The 23,151-nt window shown below is 41.7% G+C and overlaps 1 protein-coding gene across 1 annotated transcript in view; it reads right to left on the minus strand.

Annotated features, from left to right (window-relative positions):
- LOC126417178 (polyubiquitin) overlaps positions 1 to 23,151 on the minus strand; it is a 121,908-nt gene that overhangs the window by 69,718 nt on the left and 29,039 nt on the right. Inside the window, exon 4 of the mRNA XM_050085080.1 lies at positions 6,722 to 6,729. Within this exon, the coding sequence (XP_049941037.1) occupies positions 6,722 to 6,729 (8 nt within the window). The remainder of the gene's footprint in view (positions 1 to 6,721; positions 6,730 to 23,151) is intronic.

Below are 23,151 nucleotides of genomic sequence, written 5' to 3' on the forward strand. Positions count from 1 at the left end.
CTGAATCCAATTCCATTCAGGTAAAACCCTCATGATGCATCATTTTATTTCTGTCTCAAGAGTGTATTAATCCATATAAAAACAAAGCATACTATTATCAATAACTTAGCCACAGCTAGGTTGTTAGTGTAGTTACGCAGAATTTCCATTCTGGCACTCCTTAAATTAAAATAGGAATTGCATTCATAACAATTTTCTCCTTTATTTAATAATTATATTGCTGTTTTTTTCTCCTTTTGATGGTGTATCATTTGTTTATATATGAGTGTGTAATTGTGAAAGTATTTATTAAAACCAGTTTTCATATTCAAATATTAATAACATTACTCCTGTGTGTGCTATATTGGTGGTGAAAAGTGTTTTGGAACCATCCTTTTATTAATACTTCAGTGATGTATTCAGATTTGCTACAGCCTATCTGGAACTAATTTTGCTAACTTCTGTTGAATGTTTCAAATATTCCATATTGGTGCTGATAGATTCTTGCTGTGGTGGGCTCACTTCCAAGCAGCCACATAGACTGGATACTCAGTAGTTTAGAGAAATCCAGGCAGGGCACTCACTGCCAGCTACCACTACCCCTGGCCTACTTGCTACTGACTCTCCCTTACTTACATCAGCCGCCACACTACATCGGCTAGGAAAATGATTTAAATTCATACTCATTTTCCAGTGAACAGTACACAGAGGGTAATCACCTAGCACTTGCACCACCAGTATTTTGGACATGGAAGGTACTATTGACACGTGGTTTTCACAGAATTAAACTGTAGGTAAGGGCACATATTTGCAGCTAATACACAGATTTTGAGACACTGACAGAAGTGCAGTATTTTACAGCAGTTACAAATTTTTAAACAGGAAAATGCCTATTGACAGTAAATCCCCCAAAGTAACAAAAGTGATAATGATAATGTTGATGGTGTTTGTTGCAGGAGCCTAATGCAAGTAGTTTATGAGTTGCTGTGCTGTGAACATTATAAACACGGACAGCTTTGTGTTCCATCCTGTCACTTAGATGCTAGATGACATTGTTATTTTTGTTTACATTGTATTTTTGGTACACTGTGATTGCATTGCAACTGTCCTGTCACTTATTATGAACTAATGGACATAGTAGGATGAAGATGGTATTTACCAGTGTGAAAAAAATGGGTACACTCACGTCTTATGCTTACTGTAGGAAGTATGCCATTTGTTTGTGTACTGTGTATGCTGAAAGAAATCCCAATAAACATCAGCCTCTTCAACCTCTTTGAACAATTCCAGATGATATGAATCAGCATGTTACTGCTACCTGCTCTGCAATTTCTGCTGAAGTGCTAGAAGTGTGCAGCAATTGTTGCATGGCAGATTGCAAGCTTGTATTGATGCTGGTGGTGTTCATTTTGACCACAGGCTGTGAGGAGACTTTGGTTCTTTGTGTGTCAGACCCCACTGAGATACTGCATTCACCTTTGTCTTCCTTTTGTTTGTCCTAGGCAATGTCCCATTTAATAACACGACACCACCAGAGACTTAGTAACATCTGTATAGAGCTGTACGTACACATCCATGTTAAATTCATATTCATTTATGCTACAACATGGAACAAACAACTGTCATTGTTTACAATGTTCAAATGACAATATCTCATAAACTAGTCACACTAGACTCCAGCAACAAACACCATTCACGTTTTAATTTAGTCTACTTCGATTGTGATACTGTCAATAAGCGTAAGTCCATTGAAATATTTGTACCTTTTTAAAATAAATTCACATCTGAAACTCATGTATGGGCTACGTAAACGGGCCCCTCCCTACGATTCCAATCTTTGAAATCTGTTTGTCTATGGTCCCTTCCATTATCGAAATATTTGTGGTGCATGTTTTAGGTGATTCACCCTGTATATGATAACTCTTACTTGTAATGCCATACACCCCCACTTTATGTTACATTAGCCTGCTAAATGAGATGCAATGTAGCACTAGATGAATATAAAAACATGCTATTGACTCTGATTATATCGATACACATTTGCTACATTTGTAGTGGTGAGTTAGCATGCTTAGTTAAGCTTGTATCTAAAATAAGTATTTACACACATAAATTCATGGAAATAATTATACTTTTAATTAACTCATACTGCTGAGTACTATGGTTTTCAGTTTAATGGGCTTGTGATAATGATAATAATAATAATAATAATAATAATAATAATAATCACAGTAATAAACTTTTTAATTATTCCCATTTTTTGTCCTTCCCTCACACTTCAATAGTAATGTAACCCTGCTGATGCACTGATGATTTCTATTGTTCCAGCTGCAGATCTTCTACCGATAAGTGTTTGTACTCAGCCAGCAGACTGTGTGAAGTACACTATGACTCCTACTGGTCAGGCTATGTGAACTCTTCTTGGATTATCCGCCATCCATTGTGCAGTGCCCTTAATTGAAGCTAATCAAAGCTATAAGAACAAATATACATGCATATTTAAATACAGGCATCTGCATTCATCCAAAGTCTATACTATGCTTCAGACAACCTCGTAACGTCATGACTGTAGTAGTATGCATATACACCAACTTCATTTCATTATCCGACAACTTCAACTTCAATAATAATAGTACCCCAAAGGATAAAATTTGGCTCCAAGTGCCAAGTTGTTCGCATAAACAAATAACCCTTTAAGAAAATTTCATCTGGTAATTTATAATTTTCTGTCCCCCCCCCCCCCCACATAATATTTACTTTTCCTCAATATTAATCTATACGGCACCATGAAAGGAGGAAGTACAAACATGTTCCGGGAAAATCAGGAATACAGAAATACAAGTCGCTGAGGAATTAAATAAATAGGAAGTGCAGGGAAGCTAAGACAAAATGGCTGCAGGAAAAATGTGAAGACATCGAAAAAGATATAATTGTCGGATGGACAGACTCAGCATACAGGAAAGTCAAAACAACCTTTGGTGACATTAAAAGCAACGGTGGTAACATTAAGAGTACAACGGGAATTCCACTGTTAAATGCAGAGGAGAGAGCAGATAGGTGGAAAGAATACATTGAAAGCCTCTATGAGGGTGAAGATTTGTCTGATGAGATAGAAGAAGAAACAGGAGTCGATTTAGAAGAGACAGGGGATCCAGTATTAGAATCAGAATTTAAAAGAGCTTTGGAGGACTTACGGTCAAATAAGGCAGAAGGGATACATACCATTCCATCAGAATTTCTAAAATCATTGGGGGAAGTGGCAACAAAACGACTATTCATGTTGGTGTGTAGAATATATGAGTCTGGCGATATACCATCTGACTTTTGGAAAAGCATCATCCACACAATTCCGAAGACGGCAAGAGCTGACAAGTGCGAGAATTATCGCACAATCAGCTTAACAGCTCATGCATCGAAGCTGCTTACAAGAATAATATACAGAAGAATGGAAAAGAAAATTGAGAATGTGCTAGGTGGCTTTGGCTTTAGGAGAAGTAAAGGGACGAGAGAGGCAATTCTGACGTTACGGCTAATAATGGAAGCAAGGCTAAAGAAAAAACAAGACACTTTCATAGGATTTGTCGACCTGGAAAAAGCGTTCGACAATATAAAATGGTGCAAGCTGTTCGAGATTCTGAAAAAAGTAGGGGCAAGCTATAGGGAGAGACGGGTCATATACAATATGTACAACAACCAAGAGGGAATAATAAGAGTGGACGATCACAAACGAAGTGCTCGTATTAAGAAGGGTGTAAGACAATGCTGTAGCCTTTCGCCCCTACTCTTCAATCTGTACATCGAGCAAGCAATGATGGAAATAAAAGAAAGGTTCAGGAGTGGAATTAAAATACAAGGTGAAAGAATATCAATGATACGATTCGCTGATGACATTGCTATCTTGAGTGAAAGTGAAGAAGAATTAAATGATCTGCTGAATGGTATGAACAGTCTAATGAGTACACAGTATTGTTTGAGTGTAAATTGGAGAAAGACGAAGATAATGAGAAGTAGTAGAAATGAGAACAGTGAGAGACTTAACATCAGGATTGATGGTCACGAAGTCAATGAAGTTAAGGAATTCTGCTACCTAGGCAGTAAAATAACCAATGACGGACGGAGCAAGGAGGACATCAAAAGCAGACTTGCTATGGCAAAAAAGGCATTCCTGGCCAAGAGAAGTCTACTAATATCAAATTAGTTTGAGGAAGAAATTTCTGAGGATGTACGTTTGGATTACAGCATTGTATGGTAGAGAAACATGGACTGTGGGAAAACCGGAACAGAAGAGAATCGAAGCATTTGAGACGTGGTGCTATAGGCGAATGTTAAACATTAGGTGGACTGATAAGGTAAGGAATGAGGAGGTTCTACGCAGAATCAGAGAGGAAAGGAATATGTGGAAAACACTGATAAGGAGAAGGGACAGGATGATAGGACATCTGCTAAGACATGAGGGAATGACTTCCATGGTACTAGAGGGAGCTGTAGAGGGCAAAAACTGTAGAGGAAGACAGAGATTGGAATACGTCAAGCAAATAATTGAGGACGTAGGTTGCAGGTGCTGCTCTGAGATGAAGAGGTTAGCACAAAAGGAATTCGTGGCGGGCTGCATCAAACCAGTCAGTAGACTGATGACCAAAAAAAATGACACCATGGCCTGACTACAGCATAAATTAAATTTCATCTCCCATATCCCTTTGTGTACACCATATCCACAAAACATAAACTTCTCCAAAATTCTTATAGTTACTTACATTATAAATTACAGGCACACATCAGATTTACATAGAATTAATCAGCACATTTTTACTTACACTTTCCATCGCTTAACTTCAGTCATTACTTTGAGCTGATTATATAAAGGCATTTATTATTTATTTATTTATTTATTATTATTCCTGTAGATCATACGTGTTGTACAGTAAAGCACATCATGATATAGGACAAGTCAATTAAAAATTATGGTAAGATGGCATATGATGAGAGATGGTGATGGTTAATGTACTTCATGTAGCAGAATACATATAAGACACATAGACAGAAACATAAGACTATAAGATACAATAGTTCAAATTATCCTACTAAGTAGAAATACGAGGGCTATCCACAAAGTACATTACGTTTTGGAATTTAAAAAAAATAAAGTATTGGAAATTTTTTTTATTATATACAGATGAAAGTCACACTTAAATACTACTTTTCTACATAGTTGCCATTTAAATTAAGGCACTTATCATAACAATGGACGAGCTTGGAAATTCCTTTGTCATAAAATTCGGCCGCCTGCACCTTCAACCACATGGTTACCTCTTCTTGAAGCTGTGCATCGTCATCAAAACGCTGCATGGCCAACCACTTCTTCATTGCTGGGAATAAGTGGAAGTCACTCGGTGCCAGGTCGGGACTGTACGGCGGATGAGGAAACAACTCCCACTTAAAAGATTCGAGAACTTCACGAGTGGCATTTGCCGTGTGGGCCCGGGCATTGTCGTGAATCAGCAAGATCTTTGAGCCCAACTTTCCCCTGCGCTTGTTTTGTGTTGCTCTTCTGAGGTTGTGCAGAGTTTGGCAATACCTTTGAGAGTTTATTGTAGTACCTCTTTCCAGGAAATCCACAAAAATCACACCTTTTCTGTCCCAAAAGACAGTCGCCATCACCTTCCTTGCCGACATTGTCTGCATGCATTTCTTGGGTTTTTGGGGGGAATTTCTGTGCCCCCACTGCATTGAGTGCAATTTTGTCTCGCAGTTCACATACTTAACCCATGTTTCGTCACCAGTAACGATGCGATCGAGTAATGAGTCGCCATCTTTCTCATAAGCGTCCAAAAACATTAACGCTGCAGCCATTTGCTGATTTTTGTGAATCTCTGTCAAGATTTTTGGTATCCATATTGCATAAAACTTGCTTTTCGGTAATGATTTCGTGCAACAAACTTTGTAAAATTTGTGGAAAACTCATAGAGAGTTCCGTTATTGTGAAATTACGGTTTTCACGGACCGTGGCATCGACTTTTTCGACAAGTTCGGCAGTCACTATGCTGGGTCTTCCACTTGGCTCTTCGTCGTGAACGTTAGTTCGGCCATTTTTAAATTTTATGACCCATTGACGCTCTCCACCTTCAGTGATTATGTTGTCCCCATACACTTCACAAAGCTGCCGAAAGATTTCTATTGGTGTACAGTTTTTTGCAGTCAGAAACCTTATTACAGTACACACTTCACACCATTTTCAATTAACGCTGACATTTCAAACTGTCACAGTAACTCAACGGAGTACAGCACGAACCTCTCACTAGCACGGCAGGATGCCGACTGAGCGACAGAATGCCATGACACCAAGATGGCCGCGCTAGCCCCGCCCCTAACGGACACAAACGAAAACGTAATGTACTTTGTGGATAGCCCTCATACATACAAGTAAATGAGAAATGAAAATTTACGTTTGTAAGAAATAATCCACATATTTTCCATAGTTATCATTGTTAAGAATATTCCATACAGATGGGTCCTTACTGGAGATTATATTTGTATTACCAAGTTTTGTTCACGTAGTGCACACACGGATAAAAATTATGTGCTGTACATTATTTGTCACCTCTACTGGTTATCAAAATATTTGTGTCATTGGCATACAGAAAGGAGCTGGCATTTGTTGTGTGTTCTGGGAGGTCATTGATGAACAGTATGAAAAGGACAGGACCAAGAACATCATTTCTTTTGTGTGTGTACTGTACCTGACCTGCATACCTGGACGTTAGAGTTTCTTATTTCTACATATTGCTTTCTTTCACTGAGGTAGCTACAGAACCAGCTGTGGACTACACCTCAAGTCCCGTACTTCTTGAGTTTCATAAGGAGTGGCTTTTGGTCAACCATAACAAATGCTTTGGACTGATCAAGAAATATATCTACAGCAAGTTGTTTATGATCAACAAAGCCTGAGCACTTTTTCATAAATGCTTACAAATCATTTGTGGTGGACCTGTTTTTCTGAAGTCCATATTGAGAAGATAAGATTATGTAAATAGAATTTAAAAATATCTGTAATCTTATTGACATACTGTATTCAAAGATTTTTGAGAAAAAAAAGATAATATAGCAATTAGCCTGTAGTTTGCTATGTTTGTTTTCTCTCCTTTCTTGTAGAAAGGTATAATTTTAGCATGTTCTTGCTGGTTCAGAAACACTCCCTCTAGAAATGAGTGTGTTGGCCAACTCGGGAGTAGTGGTATGTGAACATGCCTTCCCCAAATGCAGACTGTGCCATCCAAAGAAATGAAAGCTCAACACATGACAGGTCGCACTCTTGTGAAAGAGACAAGCTGTGCACTATCTTGACGTTGACTTCCTCCGTTATGGTCGGGTCTGTGCTGTCGGTGAGCAGTACAAGCACATGATTATCTAAGGATGGGGCATCTGCGTCTCTATTACCTGAAATGTCTTCAAAACCTGTGAATGGGGAACCCATGAACTGCGGTGGTGAATCGTTGGATGGAGAAAACCCCGGGATCTTGGGGGAGAATTAGCTCCCCAGGTAAAACCAGGTTTTTCCTGAAAACGAATTCGGAAATTGTCCCTTGTAAATCTGGTTTAAATGCAGAACGTAGGCCCAGCAAAACCCAAGGAAGTGCCTCGGACCAGAGACAGTCGTGGTACCTGAGTACAGTTTTAAGGGTGCGGTGCCATCGATCCACCAACTCATTGCTTTGCAGGTGGTAGGCTGTCATGTGGATCTTTTTAATACTGCAAAGATTACAGAGAATCATAAAAAATGCAGATTTGAACTGTCAACCCTGGTCAGTTGTGATGGTGGACGGACAGCCGAACCTGGTGACCCAAGAAGAAATGAATCCTTTGGTCACAGTTTCTGCTGTGATGTTGGGTAAGGCGACAGCTTTCACCCAATGAGACATTCGGTCTATTGTGGACAGGATATACCTGTGGCCCTCCGATGGAGGCAGGGGACTGATAAGGTCGATATGTACATGACGGAAACGTCCCTTAGGGATGTCAAACATGCCGAGTGGTGGAGAGGTGTGACATACTATTTTGTTTTGTTGACCGGAAATGCAGCTTCGTGCCCATGTTTGACAGTCCTGTTTCAAATCTTTCCGCACAAAACACTCGTTGACAATGCGAGTGGTGGCTCAGACACCGGGGAGGGCAAGATTATGCAAGACGTCAAAAACCTGTCGGCGCAGGATGGGTGGGAGCAAGAGCCGCAGAATGCCCATAGAAGAGTCACACCACACTTTGTCCGAAATTCCAGGGAACTTAGCCTTGGTAAACAAGAGCGAAGACTGCAGGTCCATCACCAGAACCTGAGTGTCCTCGCCAAAAGCCCGTACAGTGGTGAGGTCAGATAAATCGACAATACTTGAAACAGCATTGATCCACGAGAGGAAACCAGCAGGGATGTTCTCCATGCCTTGATGTAGTACACATCCGTAGTAAATTGAGAGACCAGGTCAAAGTGGCGGAAACGATGGGGGGAGGGTCCGCTGGCAGGTTGCAGAAGGCATCCGCCAGCAGTTTGTGATCAGTAAGAATGAAGAAAGGACGGCCCTCGATGTCAGTGCAGAAATGTTTGATGGCCTCGTACACCGCCAGAAGCTCTCTATCAAAAGCAGTATATTTCTTATGTGCTGTAGACAGTTTTTTGGAGAAGAAATGAAGTGGTGAAACTGTGTAGCCTTTGCTCTGTTGTAATACTGCCCTGACTCTGATGTCGCTGGCATCCGTAGTGATGAACAAATTGGCAGACGGATCAGGGTGGGCGAGTACAACTGCATGAGGTAAAGCTACTTTATTAGAGCCCTGAGAGCCTCTAGCGTGGGTTCAGTCCAACGGACTGGTTTAACGCCTGAAGTTTGTTTGGCGGAGAGCGCGTCCGTCAGCAGGGCCTGCAAGGCAGCGGCAGAAGGTAGATGACGGCGGTAGTAATTTATAGTACCTAGGAGTTCTTTGTACATAGCTAGGGGTGGCAACAACGTGATAGCCTACACGCGGGATTTGGGAGGCTGTATTCCATCTGCGGAGACAGTGTAACTCATAAATGTCACAGAAAACTGACGCAATTGGAATTTTTCTTTGTTGACCTCGACACCGTTGGATGTCAAAGTCAGGAGGACCTGGGATAAATGATCTTAGTGGTCTTCAGTCAATTTGCTGAAAATGAGTATGTCATCCAGGTATGTGAAGCAGAACTCGAATCATCGTAAGATTGAGTCAATGAAACGTTGCCACGTGTGTGCCGCATTCCTTAAACCAAATGGCATCGAGTTGCACTGGGACAAACCAAGCGGCGTGATGATCGCAGTCTTTGGAATGACTTCTGGCGCTACGGGAATCTGGTGATAAGCACGTTTCCAGTCCGTCACACTGAAGATTGTGGCGCCTGATAACATATGGGTGAAATCGTTTATGTTTGGCACGGGGTAATTGTCCATGACAGTGTGAGCATTTAAATGTCTGTAATCACCACACATTCAAAAAGAACCCTCGTGTTTGGTGACAAGGTGAACTGGTGAAGACCAATTGCTGTCCGATGACTGTAGAATGCCTGCCTCCAGAAGTTCGTTAATTTGCTGCCGGGCCACACGCATCTTAATGGGGTTGAGGCGTCTAACCTTGTGTCTAATAGGACGGCCGGCAGTGGTAATTATCTTGTGCGTCATTCTGTCAGTGATGGAAGAGAATGAGAACTGCACACGAGGCTGAGTAACTTTCTGACGCGGAGTTTTGGGACAAGTGGGGTGCGATGAGGTGTAGCCATTAGCATGAGTGGGAAAAGGCAGCATGAAAGTCACATACCTATTAGGCGAGTGCAGCGTGTGCTTGTTTGTAGAGGTCGGCTGCGCGCGCATCCCAAAGTGGAGTGGGGCGCACAGCGACTGTCTGTCGTTAACTTTGCCTTGGGTAACTGGCGCGGATGAGAGAGGCGCTGACATCGCACGAGGGACAGCGATGGCAGCCGAGTTGCTTGGCTGGCGCACAGGAGAGGTGGAATGTTTATCAACCAGTGGGAGAGCTGCCTGTATAGTGGGCATGGTCATGCTGCGTGAGCAACTGTTATTAGAGACACTGTTTGAAACACAAGGCACTGCACGTAGTGGGTGCTTGGACGGTGCGGAGGTCACTGAACACAAATCGTCACACGTATTGAATGTTTTTGAACTAATCTGATGAGTGTTCAAGCTGATGATTGGCAATGAAGTTTGATCTGGTGAAGGAACTGTGGATTGCAGTTTTAACAGCGAGGTGCAGGCTGCAGCGAGCTTGTTGTAAGTGTGGCAATACGTTGTTTCAGCTCATTGTTCTCCTGGTGGAGGTGCACAGCTGAGTCGTATTCCGAAAGTAGGTTAGTGACGCAGGTCACAATCTTGCCCACGAGGGCAGAACACTCGCGAACTAAATCCCATGTTGCAGCAGAAATGGAATGAGAAGTATGGGTGCCGGAGCACGGCATCTGAGTGTTAGGCGGGTGGTGTAACACTGAACACTGGACTACGTTCGGGGAGAGCTTGTAATGGGACAAAAAATCCATACCGAGAATTGGTTCATCGATGTCAGTGATGTAGAAGGTCCATGGGAAATGCAGAGAAGGGGATAGGTGCACCATCACTTTCACAGAACCAACAGTTTGTAACGTTGATGCAGTGACAGCTCGTAGGAGAGACTTCATCGGTGAAAAGTTAGTAGGAGCCAATGACCGAGATATAATAGACACTTCAGCGCCAGTGTCAATTAGGTAGACAAACTGTGATGAAATGTCTGCCATGTATAAACAACCGCTCAGCCGAGGGGACAAGTGGATGGAGTGCAATGTTAGGGGCCACCTGTGAAGTTCCTCACAGAACTCGGCTTCACTTAGTTCCTGCAGTCGGCGTTTGGGTGTTGGCAAGATAACCTGCACTTCTTGGCCTCAGCCCTAAAAATCTTGTGGTACCAACAGTATGGATGAACTGGATGTGGCGGTGGTGGTGACTGTGATAGTGGGAGAGGCTTGTCCTCATTGATCTCTTCTGGGACGTAAACCCGGACGTATGGTGTGTGGGTGAGTCTTGAGTGTTCAGAAAGAGGAGAGAGTGAATGAGTACTGCCTGGCAGCATAGAAGGCATGGAAGCAGAACGGGCCCTGCCTCTGCCTGAAGACAGCCGGTAAACAGAAGGTGTAGGGTCACACAGTGACGGGGGATGAGCTGGGTGTTTCTGGTACAGGAGCGCATACAGGTGATATGCGATGTGTAGGTGAGAACAGATAGACTCGAAAGAGTGTGGCAGTAGGTGTATCTGTAGGTCGGTAGGTAACTTGGCAGACCACACCGCCCACAGAGTGATGTCTGGCATCGCGTGTTCACTCATGAGTAACCTGAGGCGGTGCCAAAGTTGTGACAGAGTGTGGTCCCCCAGGTGCTCCTCATACAGAATCTTAATTATCAATTCCTGTTGTGAGCAGGCAAGTCCGTCCAATATCATTTCCTTGGTGAACTTGTACTTCGGTGGTGGTGGAGGCGAAAGTAGGAGATCACAAATTAAATCGGAGTGGTTGTGAAGGTTGTAATGGTACTTGAATTACGTAACCATTATGGCACCTCATCTCAACCTCTCAATATCACCAATATTCTACTGTGTTTCTGTTAAATTGTTAACATATTTCTGTGACAACATTCAGATTTGATTTCATTAATGTAGAGGTACTTCGATACATCAATATGTATATATTGCAATGATATTATTCTTATGTGTATTCTTTCTTTTGTCACTATGATCTTTGACGTACTTGTAACTCTGATTTTTGGGCGCATAAGCGGTTATTAGAGAGTCAAGCTTTGGTCGTCATGTTAAAAAGACGCAAATTGTAGTCAGTTTATGAAATGTGAACAGTGAGGAAGATAATTTCAAGTATGTTGTATATTGTGAAGTGATGTTTTGGAACGAGTTACGTGATGTTGCAACAAAAGTAATAAAAAAGAAGTGTAACTTAAATTAGGAGTGCTGATTACTTTTTTACATCACCATTGTCGTAACTTGCAAAAGTTTAATCTTCAAGAATGGTTTATGAAACACATCTATAAAACTTTTGAATATCGCAGAATAACACCTAGGCCTTTTTGCATCTAAGCTTGGAATCATCATTACCTAGATTTTCGATGATTGAGCCATGAGTTCACAACGAGATCAGCGTAGGAAACATGAAAAGATGAGTGCCTAGTTTAACCATTATTTCAAGAAATGACTTTATTAACTGTGCTCTAATGACACCTGCCACATAATGTAACTTTGTTGTTGCCCGAAAATGCAATACTTAGCAGCGTGAGCAACACTACAATCATAATTAATTTTTGATCTTTGTTGTGGTAGGGTTGTTAGAAGGTGTGTGACCAAACATGGGAACTTGGAGTTGTCATCAGTCACTTGATGCAGCTCGAAGAGGCACTCCACCAGTGCGAACCATGAAACTGGATTGTCCTCATATGGGGGATGTAACTTGGGTAGGCAGCCTGGAGGCAGAGACGAAGGTGGCTTGGAAGGCCTGTGGTCCTGCTGCACAAGAGTTCACGCTGCAATCCGTCATCACCGGAGTGGAAACGTTATTAGCACACACGTTCGGAACAACGGCTGTTTCTACTGCCTCTGAAGATGCCCGAAAACACAATGTGGCAGGCACTGTCAGTATCGTGTGAGCGAACGGGCGAGCGGCGCGTAATGGGGGCCCATAAACTGGACTGGAAATTGCAGGAATAGCACTGACATTGTCCAACTCGGAAATGACGCGGAAGGCCGGTGGCGTAGACACAGACGGTACTGCGGAAGGAGCAAGCGGTTGTATGGTCGGAATTGAGGCCCCCCCATATGTGAGGGGAGGGCGAGGGGGGGGTGTGTGGAGGTGGGGGGGGGGGGGTTGGGGAGGGGGGGGGGCTTGGAGCTTAAAGTGGCAAATACGAGAGTCTACCACGCACACTGACCATGCACCCTTTGTGTTAGGACCATAAAACACTGGTGAAACCTGTTGGCAGTCGCACTATCATAGTACAACATTGCTGGGTGCAGAGGCTATGTTGGGTGCACCCGTACCCACGTGGTCACGAAACTGGCCTGCCAATCCTGTGGTATGTTCTGGTGAACTGGATGCATAAAAATGTCTGTTACTGACTTGTGAGGGAGGCGAGGCTGGTGTAGCTTGGTAACAGTTGACAGTGTGTGTGTTTTGCACAAATGGCAGCGTTGCATGTGGCATTACTGTAACCGATATCATGGCGCGTAGAGGATCAAAGCTTGTGTGCGAATTTTGGTCCCTTTGAACTTCGAATGAGTGATCATTCATCACATTATTTAGTAGATCATCCACTTCACTTTTCACTTGTTGTTGTATGTAATCTGGTGAAACAAAGCCTGAGTCCATTATTTGAGGTAACTGCATAACACTCGGTCGTTTTGGAGTTGCTAAAGTAGAGGTTATCCTCGTCGAAGATCATAGACCATTGTCCGTTAGCTGCAAATTAACAGATGACGGAGGGTTGTGTTGGCCTGGTCGTAATGGCTGGGCCTCCAAATCTTCGTAAGGAATGTTCAGTGATGTAGCCACTGCTTCGGACAGGAAACCTGTTGATTCTATACAACCGGTGCGGAAGTCGCGGAAGACATAGAACTTTTTGTCCAGGATCACCAATATGGGATTCTGGATACGGATTGTAATATACCTAATAAACAGTTCCCAAGTTTTCTATGTACACATATATTTTACCATAAAGACTGATACATATGAACACTGCATGAAGTACAAAGGCAGACTGAATTAAACATGGTGGCTCGTCAGAGCAGTTAATATTCCAAAGATTGTAATTTGTGTGGTCAATGTGATCTATTGATGCCACAATACCATTACCATAATTGCAACTCACTCATACTTCACTTGTCAACTTATTATTGCTACAGCTAGAATTATCATGTACATTCATTGGTACTTGCATATCATTAACAATTATTGCACCATCTACAACATTATTGCTACACGCATCATTATCATCTACCACAGAAAGATTTACCCACATTTTCTCCCCATGCATCAACATACAGCATCTCATTACAGTCACTTTCATTGGTATTAATTACCTTGCCCCTCATTTTGATATAAACATCTGCTTCCATTTCTGGCGTAACATCCACCTCTGTCTCAGATACTTTTGTGATTTCTACTGAAGCTGTCTCCATATTATTCTTACCTTCTATTTCACCCACTTTATTCCTGTCAACTAATACCCCAGTAAAATAATTGGTGTACTCATTGTCATCACTAGTTTCATTAATTTCTCTCCTCTCTTCCCCTTATTTTTCTATTATGAGGGTCACTCCAAAAGAAATGCACACTATTTTTTTTTTTTAATCCATCTTTTATTCTACATGTTTGATAGTTTTACAGCGTGTACATACATCCTTTAGGAACAATATTTTCATTTCTCCACATAATTTCCATCCATCTCAACAGCCTTATGCCATCTTGGAACCAGCGCCTGTATACCTGCATGGAAAAATTCTGGACCAACCTGTTGGAGCCACTGTTTGACAGCGTGCACAAGGGAGTCATCATCTTCAAATTTGTTCCACGAAGAGAGTCTTTCAGTTTCCCAAAGAGATGATAGTCACATGGAGCCAGGTCAGGACTGTAAGGAAGGTGTTTCAGTGCTGTCCATCCGAGTTTTGTGATCGCTTCCATGGTTTTTTGACTGACATGTGACTGTGCATTGTCATGCAACAGCAAAACATCCTGCTTTTGCCGATGTGGTCGAACACGACTCAGTCAAGCTTGAAGTTTCTTCAGTGTCGTCACATATGCATCAGAATTTATGGTGGTTCCACTTGGCATGATGTCCACAAGCAAGAGCCCTTCGTAGTCAAAAAACACCATAGCCATAACTTTTCCAGCACAAGGTGTGGTTTTGAATATCTTTTTCTTGGGTGAACTTTTATGATGCCACTCCATTGATTGCCTCTTCGTCTCTGGTGAAAAATGATGGAGCCATGTTTCATCACCTGTCACAATTCTTCCAGGAAATTCATCTCCACCATTCTCGTACTGTTACAAAAGTTCACTGCATACCATTGTTCTTGTTTCTTTGTGAGCCACTGTGAACATCCTGGGAACCCACCTGGCACAAACCTTTTTTAACGCCAACACTTTCAGTAGTCTGCAAACACTTCCTTGTCCTATCCCAACGTAGCGTGACAATTCATTCACTGTGATGCATCTGTCAGCAGTCACCAATTCGTTAACTCTCTGCACATTGTCTGGAGTGTGTGCAGTAAGAGGCCTGCTGCTGCGAGGACAATCCTCAATATTGCCGTGCCCGCTTTCATCACTTAACCTGCTTGCCCACCGACTAACTGTACTGCGATCAACAGCAGCATCTCCATAAACCTTTTTCAACCTCTTGTGGATGTTTCCCATTGTCTAGCTTTTACAGTACATGAATTCTATGACAGCATGTTGCTTCTGATGGATGTCAAGTGTAGCAGCCATCTTGAAGACATGCTGTGGTGGCACCACTCACAGGAACAGGTTGAACTAAGTTTGAAAACAAGCAAGAAGGACGTATCTCCGCACTGTAAAACTTTCACACATGCAGAATGAAAACTGTATTTTTACAAAAATAGTGTGCACTTCTTTTGGAATGACCCTCGTATAACCATTATAACCTCCCCATATCTCTGCATCACCCAAAATTGCATCCCTATAATTTCCTTCCATTCTTTTCTACATTTACTGTTCAAGCTACTGGAATCCAGCTTGGTTCTTGTCATTGCATTACAATCGGCCTCCATCACTGCGGACCTTGAGTGAGGCACCTGTTAATTTCCCTGCTATCTCCTCTGAAAATTTTCATTTTGTGTACCATATGTTCTTTTCTACACCTTTCCCTTTATCTTGTCTTCTATGATCAATGTTTTCTCCCCCCCCCCCCCCCCTATTTCTATTATCTTTCTACTGGCTGATTCTCCAGTTTCTGTTATCAATACTGTGCCCATTTCTCTCATCTTTTGAGCTATAGCCACTGTTTCCAATAATATTATTATTATTTTACCTATCCTGATTTCTGCCATTCCTTATCTGTTCAGTATGTCTTAGTCTTTAACATAGGGTCTTGCCCATATTTTCTATAAAGTTGAGAAATTAATCCAGAGAATCGGTTGAACTGCAAATAAGTTCCCACTGCAAAGATTCTGGCAACCTTCTCTTTAAAATGGGGACTTCAGTGGTCTAGTGGCCTGTATAAATAAATAAATCAATTTATTCAATTCCCTTACACAAAATTCTTTCATATTTTTCTTTCCCACTTCTGCCGTCGTTGGATAAGCAGCTGCAGCAGCAAGTCGTATACCCCTAGCTCACTCATTTGCTACATAGTTTAATTCTTAATTTCTTTGCGTGTTTTTGGTACTTGCATTGTCTAATTCATAAATTTCTGGCGTATTATAGTATTTGAGAGTTGTAGCATCGCATTTTAGTACCTGAATAGTGTAAATTTGCGTAGTCTCCTTCCGCCGCCGAGCAGTGTGTCAGCAGTGCGCAAGTAGCAACATTACTGCATTTACTAGGCAATCTTGTATTTTAATAACCATTTAAATTTTGTGTCGATTTGTTTGCGCTCTCTGTAGATTAGTTCAGACGTTCTTTGCACAACAGTTTTTAGCATGGATAGGGACTGCAACTGCTGTGTTCAGATGCAGGCTGAGTTGGCATCCCTTCGCTCCCAGCTTCAGGAAGTGTTGGCTTCGGTCACACAGTTTGAGGCTGTTGTCAATGGGCATCACTGTGGGTTCCGGATGGGGGTTTGTTGGGGACAGCCAGCTCGTCCCACGCATCCCCCGATCGGACTATGACTGTGGTTGCCTGGGATACTTCCCGCATTGAGGCTGATCCCCCACCTGTGGTAGAGTGGGAGGTCGTCTCGAGGTGTGGCAGGGGGCGAAAGACATTCCGGAGGGCTGAACGGAAGACCTCTCCAGTTTGTCGGACGAACTGGTTTCAGGCTCTGTCTCAGGCTGATACTGATCTTCGGCCTGACATGGCTGCTTGTCCTGTTCCAGAGGTTGCCCCTCAGTCTGCAAGATCCGGGCGGTCGCAGAGGGTGGGCTTACTGGTAGTTGGGAGCTCCAACGTCAGGCGTGTAATGGGTACAGGGTGCACCCATCTGCAGGTGGTCGCTCATGTCGGCACCAATGATGTGTGTCGCTATGGATCCGAGGAAATCCTCTCTGGCTTCCGGCGGCTATCTGATTTGGTGAAGACTGCCAGTCTCGCTTGCGGGATGAAAGCAGAGCTCACCATCTGCAGCATCGTCAACAGGACTGACTGCGGACCTTTGGTACAGAGCCGAGTGGAGGGTCTGAATCAGAGGCTGAGACGGCTCTGCGACCGTGTGGGCTGCAGATTCCTCGACTTGCGCCATAGGGTGGTGGGGTTTCAGGTTCCGCTGGATAGGTCAGGAGTCCACTACACGCAACACGCGGCTACACGGGTAGCAGGGGTTGTGTGGCGTGGGCTGGGTGGTTTTTTAGGTTAGATGGCCTTGGGCAAGTACAGAAAGGGCAACAGCCTCAACGGGTGCAGGGCAAAGTCAGGACATGCGGGGACCAAGCAGCAATCGGTATTGTAATTGTAAACTGTCGAAGCTGCGTTGGTAAAGTACCGGAACTTCAAGCGCTGATAGAAAGCACCGAAGCTGAAATCGTTATAGGTACAGAAAGCTGGTTGAAGCCAGAGATAAATTCTGCCGAAATTTTTACAAAGGTACAGATGGTGTTTAGAAAGGATAGATTGCATGCAACCAGTGGTGGAGTGTTCGTCGCTGTTGGTAGTAGTTTGTCCTGTAGTGAAATAGAAGTGGATAGTTCCTGTGAATTATTATGGGTGGACGTTACACTCAACAACCGAGCTAGGTTAATAATTGGCTCCTTTTACCGACCTCCCGACTCAGCAGCATTAGTGGCAGAACAACTGAGAGAAAATTTGGAATACATTTCACATAAATTTTCTCAGCATGTTATAGTCTTAGGTGGAGATTTCAATTTACCAGATATAGACTGGGACACTCAGATGTTTAGGACGGGTGGTAGGGACAGAGCATCGAGTGACATTATACTGTGTGCACTATCAGAAAATTACCTCGAGCAATTAAACGGAGAACCGACTCGTGGAGATAACATCTTGGACCTACTGATAACAAACAGACCCTAACTTTTCGACTCTGTATGTTCAGAACAGGGAATCAGTGATCATAAGGCCGTTGCAGCATCCCTGAATATGGAAGTTAGTAGGAATATAAAAAAAGGGAGGAAGGTTTATCTGTTTAGCAAGAGTAATAGAAGGCAGATTTCAGACTACCTAACAGATCAAAACGAAAATTTCTCTTCCGACACTGACAATGTTGAGTGTTTATGGAAAAAGTTCAAGGCAATCGTAAAATGCGTTTTAGACAGGTATGTGCCGAGTAAAACTGTGAGGGATGGGAAAAACCCACTGTGGTACAACAACAAAGTTAGGAAACTACTGCGAAAGCAAAGAGAGCTTCACTCTAAGTTTAAACGCAGCCAAAACCTCTCAGACAAACAGAAGCTAAACGATGTCAAAGTTAACGTAAGGAGGGCTATGCGTGAAGCGTTCAGTGAATTCAAAAGTAAAATTCTATGTACCGACTTGACAGAAAATCCTAGGAAGTTCTGGTCTTACGTTAAATCAGTAAGTGGCTCGAAACAGCATATCCAGACACTCCGGGATGATCATGGCATTGAAACAGAGGATGACACACGTAAAGCTGAAATACTAAACACCTTTTTCCAAAGCTGTTTCACAGAGGAAGACCACACTGCAGTTCCTTCTCTAAATCCTCGCACAAACGAAAAAATGGCTGACATTGAAATAAGTGTCCAAGGAATAGAAAAGCAACTGGAATCACTCAACAGAGGAAAGTCCACTGGACCTGACAGGATACCAATTCGATTCTACACAGAGTACGCGAAAGAACTTGCCCCCCTTCTAACAGCCGTGTACCGCAAGTCTCTAGAGGAACGGAAGGTTCCAAATGATTGGAAAAGAGCACAGGTAGTCCCAGTCTTAAAGAAGGGTCGTCAAGCAGATGCGCAAAACTATAGGCCTATATCTCTGACATCGATCTGTTGTAGAATTTTAGAAAATGTTTTTTGCTCGAGTATCATGTTGTTTTTGGAAACCCAGAATCTACTATGTAGGAATCAACATGGATTTCGGAAACAGTGATCATGTGAGACCCAACCCGCTTTATTTGTTCATGAGACCCAGAAAATATTGGATACAGGCTCCCAGGTAGATGCTATTTTTCTTGACTTCCGGAAGGCATTCGATACAGTTCCGCACTGTCGCCTGATAAACAAAGTAAGAGCCTATGGAATATCAGACCAGCTCTGTGGCTGGATTGAAGAGTTTTTAGCAAACAGAACACAGCATATTGTTATCAATGGAGAGACGTCTACAGACGTTAAAGTAACCTCTGGCGTGCCACAGGGGAGTGTTATGGGACTATTGCTTTTCACAATATATATAAATGACCTAGTAGATAGTGTCGGAATTCCCATGCGGCTTTTCGCGGATGATGCTGTAGTATACGGAGAAGTTGCAGCATTAGAAAATTGTAGCGAAATGCAGGAAGATCTGCAGCGGATAGGCACTTGGTGCAGGAAGTGGCAACTGACCCTTAACATAGACAAATGTAATGTATTGCGAATACATAGAAAGAAGGATCCTTTATTGTATGATTATATGATAGTGGAACAAACACTGGTAGCAGTTACTTCCGTAAAATATCTGGGAGTATGCGTGCGGAACGATTTGAAGTGGAATGATCATATAAAATTAATTGTTGGTAAGGCGGGTACCAGGTTGAGATTCATTGGGAGAGTCCTTAGAAAATGTAGTCCATCAACAAAGAAGGTGGCTTACAAAACACTCGTTCGACCTATACTTGAGTATTGCTCATCAGTGTGGGATCCGTACCAGATTGGGTTGACGGAGGAGATAGAGAAGATCCAAAGAAGAGCGGCGCGTTTCGTCACAGGGTTATTTGGTAACCGTGATAGCATTACGGAGATGTTTAGCGAACTCAAGTGGCAGACTCTGCAAGAGAGGCGCTCTGCATCGCGGTGTAGCTTGCTCGCCACGTTTCGAGAGGGTGCGTTTCTGGATGAGGTATCGAATATATTGCTTCACCCTACTTATACCTCCCGAGGAGATCACGAATGTAAAATTAGAGAGATTAGAGCACACACGGAGGCTTTCAGACAGTCGTTCTTCCCGCGAACCACACGCGACTGGAACAGGAAAGGGAGGTAATGACAGTGGCACGTAAAGTGCCCTCCGCCACACACCGCTGGGTGGCTTGCGGAGTATAAATGTAGATGTAGATGTAGTGACATCCATTTAAAAAATCATTCTGTAATCTTAGCTGCCTTGCCTGCCTCCAGTACTTATCTAAGAACATTGTTTCAAAAGTCTTACGAAATCCAGTGCATGATATCTACCCTCAACATTAAAAGCTTTGGTATGAAAATTGTTCCCTATTGGATATCATACCATTAAATTGCCCTGCCCTGCTGCTAAATTGTTCACAATTTCTTTCAAAGTATATATCTAGCCTGCTAATTCTTTCTTATTACTACTTATCCCTTTATGGCATCCAGAAATTTCTATTTTAATAGACTAATTCTGCATCTGTCAGGTAGAGTAGAGTAGAGTTGAGTTTTATTGGTCCTGGTAATCAAATAGTACACAAATAGTACATTATGATGTAGGACAAGTCAATGTATAACAAAATATAATTATAATTATATAATTATAATTATATAATTTTTCCCACGTGGAATGTTTCCTTATATTGATATCAAAATATAATATTAAATTTGCATTAATTTCATTATTTCTACATTAAATAGTCACTGAGTTACAATATTCAGAGCAAATATTGTACAAAAATAAAGAGTAGATATTTTAAAGCAGAAAGAACATGTACTATGCTGGCAAATTAATATTTGTATTACAGTAACATTTACATGGTAAATCATTGAAGTTCTAGTAACATTTAAATGATACATCACTAAGGCAAAGACACAAATCGTTAGTGAACTTCCTGAAGAAACTCGTGGAAGCTATATAAGCAGTGGTGAGTCAAATATGCTCAGCAGTTGCCTTGAAATTTGCCTTCTCATTTATTGATTTAATTTGTGGGGGAATTTTATTGTAAATAACTTTCCCGTAATACAGGGTTCCTTTTTTATTCATGGTGGTGTTGTTGGGCTCTAAATGAAAGTTTCCTTTTTGCCTGGTGTTATAGAAGTGGATATTTTCATTTTTCTGGAAGACAGTGGGATTTTCCTTTGAATATTTTTTAATGAACATGGTTATCTGATACACATATATACACAGAAGTAGGAGGATTTCTAGCTTTTTAAAGAGTGGTCTACAGGTTTTGCTTCATTTTACACCTTCCATTATTCTTATAATTCTTTTTTGTAGACTAAAGAGCTTTGACTATGAGAACAGTTACTCCAAAAAATAATTTCATATTTCAGTTGCGAGGCATAATACACATTTTTCAGAGAATCTCTGTTGCAGCATTCATATTCTCATTAAGTAGCATGTAGTACTTACTTTCTTACAAACTTTTTCAATATGTGTCCCCCATTTAAGATTATCTTGGAGCCATACTCCTAAGAACTTAATGCTTTCTACATTCTGAAGATCTTTGTCAGATATCTGAATCTGCATAGTTTGCTCCCTTTTTTCACATTATAGAAATTTAGTGCCATTGTCTTACTTGCATTTATTACCAATTTGTTGTGACTAAACTAGATTTCAGAATTGTTCAGTGTCTCTGTTGTAGACTTTTGAAGCATTTCCATTTCTTTCCCACTCTCTAGCACACTTGTGTCGTCAGCAAACTGGATGATGTTCTCGCAGAAATTTGTTTAGGCCATTCACATATAATAGAAATAGAAGAGATCCCAAAACTGAACCTTGTGGCACTCCATAGTTTGAATAGTGAGTTTGATGAAATTTTGATGTTGCACTTCAACCACTTGTTTTTGATCGCTTAGGTGTGACTTTATCCAGTTGCTAGATGTTCCTCTAATCCCCTGTCATCAAGTTTAGGCAATAGTTTTGTGTGATCTATGATATCAAAAGCCTTAGAGAGATCTAGACATATTCCAATGACATTTTTGCCATTATCTAGTTTCTGAAGTACTTCACTTAATAGTTCAAAAATTGCTGTATCAGTTGATCGGCCTTTCCTGAAACCACGTTGTGCTGTGGATAGTATTTTGTGCTCTTCCAGAAAATCTACTACTCTTCTTTGAAAAAAATTTTCCTATGATTTTTGAGAATACAGATAATAGAGCAATGGGCCTGTAGTTAGCCACTTCATCCTTTTTACCTTTTTTGAATAGTGGTTTGAGCTTAGCTGTTTTTAGGAATGATGGGAAAATTCCAGTTTGAATGGAACTATTATAAAGGTGTGCTAATGGTTCAATAATGAGATCTCCACATTTTTTAATAAGGCTGTCTGGGACGCCATCTATTCCAGTGGAATGATTCACTTCTAAAGTTCTGATAACTGACAGGACTTCTTTCTGGGTTGTTGGAAAGAGAACCAGTGAAGTAGGACTTATGCTGGTGTTTACAGATGATACTGGGTAGTTTGCATTGCAAGGTTTGATTTAAGTGATTAACTGCTTTTGCTAAAACAAGTATTGAACACATTTACTATTTCTTTAGGATCATTAATTTCTTTGCTGTTACAATTCAATTTAATATTGGAATTTTGAGGAGAAACATTGTCAGATTGCTGTTTCACTACACTCCATACAGCTTTCATTTTGTTATTGGAGTTATTTATATAGCAGTCATTTGCCATTACTTTAGCTTCTTTGATCACTTTTTTAAGAATCATTTTATAATTCTTGAAATTTGCAAGGAACTCATTGGATACTATGTAAGACTTGGAGATCTCATAATCTTCGTTTTTCAGCCATTTTTTTCTGTTAAGCCTTCTACACTTGGTTTTCTGATCTTTAGCTGGAAATGACATGTTAAAATAATGTGTAAATATATCCTCAAATATGTTGAACTTCACATCTGTG

This window comes from Schistocerca serialis, chromosome 8 (genome assembly GCF_023864345.2).
Source record: "Schistocerca serialis cubense isolate TAMUIC-IGC-003099 chromosome 8, iqSchSeri2.2, whole genome shotgun sequence".
Lineage (NCBI taxonomy): Eukaryota > Metazoa > Arthropoda > Insecta > Orthoptera > Acrididae > Schistocerca > Schistocerca serialis.